Source organism: Thunnus thynnus, chromosome 6, assembly GCF_963924715.1.
Source record: "Thunnus thynnus chromosome 6, fThuThy2.1, whole genome shotgun sequence".
Lineage (NCBI taxonomy): Eukaryota > Metazoa > Chordata > Actinopteri > Scombriformes > Scombridae > Thunnus > Thunnus thynnus.
The window spans coordinates 28,461,198-28,468,616 of NC_089522.1; the positions used below are offsets into that span (position 1 = coordinate 28,461,198).

Consider the following 7,419-nt stretch of genomic DNA (forward strand, 5'->3'; position numbering starts at 1 on the left):
GCATCGATGGAACAATCAGAGTTTTTGTTTGATTCATTAAAACCTGTAGATCTCATGCTCGATGCTTCAGCGTAACGTTTGCAGAGACTTTTTGTGCACCTTCAGTCTGATTTTTTTGTGCTTCCAAATAACAGAGCTATATATCTGTCATCTTCTGTTCACTTCATAATAAGAACACATAAACATGCTTTTCAGGTCAGCAAAGACTTCTTGGAGCATATCCTAACTGCCCTCTGTGCTGTGTGTTTGACAGGAAGGAAAGCAGGCCTCGCTGGCTGCCGACTTCTCGGTGACTCAGTTCAAACATTTAGGCCGTCTGCTCATGGTCCACGGTCGGAACAGCTACAAGAGGTCTGCAGCTCTCAGCCAGTTCGTCATCCACAGGAGCCTGTGCATCAGCACTATGCAGGTAGAGATCAACTAAAGCATTTGTGAAAAGAGTTCATCAGATGTATTGAAACGATGCCTTTGAATCACAGTATTTTACAATTTCTTTGGCTCAGTTTTCACATTTAGAATTTCATTTGCAAAACTCTCACTGCAAAGTGCCATACTTATTATTTTGGCCTCAAAATCTCACATAAATGAATGAAAGGTTTATCAGTGCGTCATAACAATTAATTTGTTTATCCATACATTTGAATCTTTTAAAATGCACTTTGAAATGAAATGGACACAATCAAAACAAGAGTCTGCAGCGGTAAGGTCAGTTTATGAACTGATGTAAACTAAGAATGACTTTATATATTGAATATGCTCCATCACTAAATACAGATAATAAGGTTTAGAGTCTGACTTGTTACTACAGTACATCCTTTATTCCTACACAGTAAAATGAAAACTGAGATTGTACTTCAGCGCTTCAATTTCTGTTTTTTTTATGTACACAAAAAACCCCCACAAAGTAAACACAAAGTATTTTTTATTCGAGACACCAAACCTGAGATGTTTGTATGACTTGTGGGTTTAATAATCTGAAATACAGTAAGCTACTGTAATGCAGGAAGACATATAAAATTAAACAACGATGTTTACTAATGCAACAGACACTTATTATGTTGCAACATTTTAACTTCTAACCTTTCCAAGTTAAGAAAATATATTTCTTTTTCCCACCACTGTCACACAGTTGACTGAATCGGGTGGGCAGTGAAGTTATTTTGCCATGCTGCTCACAGCTGTGATGACGTTAAAATAAAGTGAAGTGCTTGCTAACATGTTGTATTGATTTAGTGAGTAAGCTTATCAAGCATTGATACGAGATGATGGTATTGAAAACTGAGCATGTGATTTAGTGTTTTGAGTCAATTTGGCAGTTCACGTTTTGCACGTCGAAACTCCGAGCCAAAACAACCGTAAAATATTATAAAACGTCTGAAAAACAATATGTTATTTTAAAGTTTGGGAGGATCCGGTTCATCCACAACACCTAAAACCTAAATGTGAGGGGGCAATGACCGAGGCGAGGCAGGGAGTAGTTTCAGGGGTGGTCATGGAAGAGTGGGTGCACGATGAGTCAGAAGAGGTGCCCTTCTCAGTTGCTGCCCCCCACCACAGCAGACACAGTCAATTCCCATGTCCCTGTCCAACCTCAACCCCCGCCGTTGAGGGAGAGCCCGTGATTCACTGCATCATGGACTTTGGGGTTTCAGGGAGGCCCTCCTCCACATGTCTCACATTAACACCAACCACAGCCGCAGCTGCGACCTGTCTGGTTTGGGGCCGCCGGGTTTGGCAGGCTGACTAGTTGACAGCTCAATATTGGCATCATCTATACGCACCGCGGTTGAGTCAGGAATATCGTAGTGTTGCGTTTGATTAGCTAATTGATCGGTCAAAGTGTGGTAACCTTTTGATATAACTTAAGGAACCCTTTGGTGTAGAATTTCTCCCCATTATCGTTTGTAAAGCCATCTGAGTATTTATAAGAAAATGATTCATTCTCTGTTCTTCTTTCTCTGTCTCTGTAGACGGTTTTCTCCTCTGTTTTCTACTTTGCTTCAGTCCCGCTCTACCAAGGATTCCTGATTATTGGGTGAGATACAAACTCTGAACTGTGATGACTTATCGAGAGAGCATTTGGCCGCCTTGTTTCCCTGGCATTTCCTCTGTGTTAAAGCACTGTTGTAATGCTAGAAGGGGGAAAATATGAAAGTACTGGACTACTGCTGGACTAATGCATTTCACTGTTGAATCCAACAATGAAATGTGTGAAACTTCTTGTCCATGTGCCATTTTCTCTGGAGCATGTTCCCCCCACATTGAGAGGACACATGAATTTGTTTGTTTCCAGCTACTCCACCATCTACACCATGTTCCCTGTCTTCTCTCTGGTGCTGGACAAAGATGTGAAGTCAGAGGTCGCCATGTTGTATCCAGAATTATATAAAGATCTCTTGAAGGTATTTAATGAATGGTCACACCCTGCAGCCAAATATAAGATGCAGAAACGTGGATGAAAAATGATGATGTTGTACTGTTTTTCTTTCCACAGGGTCGACCACTATCTTTCAAGACATTTCTAATATGGGTCTTGATAAGTATCTATCAAGGTAAGGAAGAGTTTATGCGAACCGTGTGTTGTTGTAGGTAGGTATATGTTGATGTGTAAAGCATGAAGGTTGACAATCAGATGTTTAATTTGGGCATAAAGACAAATCACACTCTGAAAAACAAAGATAAAAGGTGCGTCGCTCTGCTTTTAACAGCCCACACACACTTTCTTCTTAATTTCTAGAAGAGTTTATTTATGTTTGAGGATTTTTTGTCAGAAAACCCAGAGGTAACTTTCCGACATGGGCCATTTGCAGTGAAAAGTCGTTTGCGGCGGCATCCAAAGCTACGCCCCAAAAACCTTTTATCTATTTCTGTCTAAAATAAATTTTCCATGTTACGGCTGATCTGAAGCTACTGTATATTTCCAAGTAATGGGGCCTAGTTTCCAAATCACTGCTCTGTTTGTTACTGTATCACTTTATCACAGTTTCTCCTACTGTACCTCCATTGTGTAATTCTTTGTTTAATTAAAGTCACTAAATACTTTTAGGTAGTTCTACAGTTTGGGAGATGTGATTATTTGCTTTTTTGTAGTGTAGATGAGAAGACTAATATCACTCTCATACCTGTATGCTAAATATGATGCTACATATAACAGCAGCTACCTTTGCATAGCATTAAGACTGGAAACAGGGGAACAGGCTGATTCTGTCTAAAATTCTCTAAACCTCGCAAATTAACACATTATCTCTTATATGTTTGTAGTGTGAAAACCACAAAGTGCAGGATATTTCTTGGATAAGTATAATTAGTGAGCTTTAGAGGCTTTGTAGGCAGATTGTGTTAGCTTTTGACAGGCTAGCTGTTTGCCTCTGTTTTGATTCTTTGTGCTAAGCTAAGCTAACCAGCTTCGATCGATCTTCTCATCTAGCTCACTGCAAGAAATCACAAAAACAAATTCCCATCACAAAGCGATGGAAATTTGTTTTTAACATGTCTCACATAATTCACACAGAATAGAATAAACGTAGCACAAAAATATACACATAATGTTAAGAAAATAAAAAAATGAAATACTTAATGTATGTATAAACGTATGTAGTTCAAAAAAACATCTACATGTATGAAATACATTAGCAGCTGAAGCCAGTGTTGGTTTGTTGCTGGTTTTATAATGTCACAATGTGAGAGGAAGTAACATTTAAAAAACTGCAAAGTGGAAAATCTTCCTCTTCATGTGAGAGGAAAAAAAAACATCTCTTTGTGAACCTTTTTACTTTTTAAATCCCCAAAAAAGCAGATGCAGTTTTCATCTTGTTAATATGCATAACAGAACTTCAGTCACTCATCAATGATATACATCTGCAGAGTGAAGTTAACATTGAACATAATGCAGGAAGTGTTGTTCTTCTTCTGTTTTTGTTCCACAGGGAGCATCATCATGTACGGGGCGATGCTGCTCTTCGACTCAGAGTTCGTCCACATCGTCGCCATTTCCTTCACCTCTCTCATTCTGACCGAGCTGCTGATGGTTGCTCTGACCATCCAGACGTGGCACTGGCTCATGATAGTCGCCGAGCTCCTGAGCCTGGCCTGTTACATCGCCTCGCTCGTCTTCCTGCACGAGTTCATAGGTGAGCGAACACAAAGCATGACGGCAGCGTATTTCATAGAGACAAGAAAACAAACACAGTCTGCGGTTTGATTGATGTTATTGTACTTGGGACGACCTTGAGATAGTACGTCAGCAGTCAGCAATGAGGGAGACCTGCTCATTCATATTATGCCTCTGGTGTACAGTAAGCTTTGGTATGCTGGATATTAGGAAGGCTAAAGGTAAGCACATTAACAAATTGTCCTGGTTCGGACGTAGCTCAGACATACCGTAGTATCAAAGAGGAAATGCCAACAATCCTGTTAAGTTTCCTGTTACCAGCGACTGCCGAGGCTCATGTGTTTATCACAGAAAAGGTGTACTCGGTAGAAAACACCACCCTAAAAATAGTTGTCTCTCCAGTGTTACAGACTGGCCATTGTAAGTCTGAAACATGAACAGCTCTCATAGCATAAGAGTTGGTGTTTACTCTATTTCAGTCAGTTTGTTGCAAGGCTATTGTACACATATTTACTTGAGTTGGCTAAAAAATAAGCTAATTTTAGTTGTGCCATATTAAGACTCGTGACATATACAATACTCTAACCGAGAGCTTTCCAAGCCTTTATTTTCAGTTTTTACGTGGGGTGTGGAGTTCCATTTTCAGCCTAAAATCTCGACCACTGAGGATCATGACCGGCATGTGGTCAAGCGTACCCTTTCTGGACACTTCTCCTCCCTCGTGAAGTCCAACTGGAATAGATTTTTTAAAGGCTATTCTTCTGCTGCATCTGCAGTTTACACTTTCAATTCGGCATTTTCCAAGGGGGGAAATTTTTGTATGAAATTGTTTTAGTTTAATTTTCCTATTCTCATGCATTCAAAGCAGCAGAACAACTCAGCAGAAATATTTCATCAAAAACTACTGATGTTATTTTATTATATATTTGGCTTGTTACTCACTTTTATTGTGGACTCAAGCTGCAACTAATGATTATTAATTAATCTGTTGATTATTATCTGGATTAATTTGGTCTGTGAAATGTTATAATAAGGAAAAAGTGACCATTTCTTAGAGACTATGCCTTCAGTAGAGACTACAGTTATGCCTTCAGTTTGCTTGTTTGGTCCAACAAACTAACAGAATCTTAAGATATCCAGTTGACTGTTATATATGTCAAAGAAAAACTGCAAATTCTCACATTTGAGAGCCTGAAACTAGAGAATTATTTGTCTTTTTGCTTGAAAAGTGACTGAAACGTTTTCTCAACTTATCGTTGCAGCTCTATTGTGCTTTAAACAATAGAAACACAAGCCTGTAGCAACATTTAATTCACTAAAAGAATGAAATGAGTTGAGCCACAGTGACAAAACAGTTCGCTAAATAATAAATATACATCTGTATCCTGCAACCTCATTCTGATCTCCATCTCTTCGTCCGTTCCAGATGTTTACTTTATCACCACGCTATCGTTCCTCTGGAAGGTGACAGTCATCACGCTGGTGAGCTGTCTGCCCCTTTACATCCTCAAGTACCTGCGGAGACGCTTCTCCCCGCCCAGCTACTCCAAGCTGACCTCTTAAAGAGAGAGAGAGAGAGAGAGAGAGAGAGAGAGAGAGGAGCCTCTGGCCTCGTTTTTACTGTGGGAAAAACAGAAAGGTGTCCCTGTCTTCATCCAGCAGAGCCTGCGCTTTGACCAGAGAATCAAACACGGATTCATTCCCCCTTAATTTATTCTGGAAAGTTCTACTTGGAAATGTGACAGACAGACGGTTTTGTCAGGGGCAGGTTGTTTACTGAGAGGGAGTTTTTTGTTTAAAAAGCAGTGTTACTTGCTACATGTGTTTGATGCAAAGGCGTACTGATGATTTCTCTATGTGGAGAACACCTGCAGTGAGTTGTGTTTGACCAGCTTTGACTGGTTCAACTTATTGATTGTCATGAACAGAAATGTAAATATGTAATTTAATAACCTGTGGCTAATTGACCTGTATGTTATAAATCAAGACACGAAAAACACTTCAGCAAAATTATGCAGGTTCAGTTTGTTTTATAACGTCAAAAAAAAAGTGGAAAAGTTGAATGTGTCTGACTTAGCCTCTCACTCGATAATGTAGATGTGTCATTTGGGCTGGAAGCTAATTTTCTCCAATTTCCAGTTCCATCTTAAATAGCAAAGCTGTTTTTATTGTCAGAAAGTGAAATTGTATTGACGTAGCATTCTCGCTCTGGACTTGATTCACACTCTCCTTAAACAGCGATTACTAAATGGAGTTTGAGAATTACAAGGTTGAAAAAAAAAAAAAAAAAAAGGTTTACTGGCCAGACTTTGCATAAAACACACGTCTGCAAGTTTGTGTATTTGTTTATGCGTCACCCTGATGCTACAGCCCGACACGGCAGAGGTGGTGTGGTTGTTTATTTTAGCATGACCTGTGGTGTCTGATGTTAAATCTGTCTTTGTCTCTTTGTATGGACCCTGAATGCTAAAGTTGTTAGTGTTTGTGGAGCGCGGTCAAAAACAGCCACAGAGGAGTGTCGGTTATTTGCAGCCGAAAACCTTCCGCCGGGGCTCCCGACAGGCTGTGTGTCCGCAGGGGAATGTGCAGCCTCTCATGTGGCCGCTTGGCAAGCCAGCTCCGGCCACGCTTAAGCATTGCATGATGACTCACTGTAACAGTGACCTAAAGCCATAACTGAAAATATCACAGTGACCGGCATCCAGCTGCCCCCCCCTTTTTTTTTTTCATGTCGTCTAATCCAGGGCCCCCACAGTTCTCACTGCTACTACTAACCTCCACAGTTAAGCTGTGAAAGAAAAAAAAAAAGGGATCAAATCAAGTCAAATACGATGTGAATATTTTCAATAAGTATTATTACTACTGCACACTCAGAAGAAAAAAAAAATGGTATGGTACAACTGTATATTCACTCTTCATATTGCATTTCACTAGTGGTGTGATGATGGTGATACTGTAAATAATCAGCAACTAACATGGCCACATTTTCATTTATTTCAATGTGTCCAGGGTGCCATAAGTAAAATCATTTTTTTTGATCCCCACCAAACTTACTGTAACAAGCTGTTTGCACAGACTTTTGTTTTGTACAACTGACTATTATATTTTTATGTTGTAATAGAGTTGCAAAACATAAATGACGCTAAAATGAATTTTGGTTGCTTGTAAATAACCTGTTTTTTTATTTATTAACCTTTTTTTATTTAATGGTATTGATTGCACTCAAATGAGCAGAAACAAAAAGGGAGAGTTGTGTTGATGTCAATGTTGTGATGATGATTAATAAATTCATGGTTTTTTTTCTGCCA

The 7,419-nt window shown here is 39.5% G+C and overlaps 1 protein-coding gene across 2 annotated transcripts in view; it reads left to right on the forward strand.

Moving 5' to 3' along the window:
• The window catches only part of LOC137185005 (probable phospholipid-transporting ATPase IIA), a 32,516-nt gene extending 25,097 nt beyond the window's left edge, over positions 1–7,419 (forward strand). For both annotated transcript variants that reach the window (XM_067593211.1, XM_067593212.1), the window contains 6 exons: positions 254–409; positions 1,971–2,035; positions 2,294–2,402; positions 2,495–2,552; positions 3,927–4,130; positions 5,538–7,419. In XM_067593211.1, the coding sequence (XP_067449312.1) occupies positions 254–409; positions 1,971–2,035; positions 2,294–2,402; positions 2,495–2,552; positions 3,927–4,130; positions 5,538–5,674 (729 nt within the window). In that variant the 3' untranslated portion in view covers positions 5,675–7,419. The remainder of the gene's footprint in view (positions 1–253; positions 410–1,970; positions 2,036–2,293; positions 2,403–2,494; positions 2,553–3,926; positions 4,131–5,537) is intronic.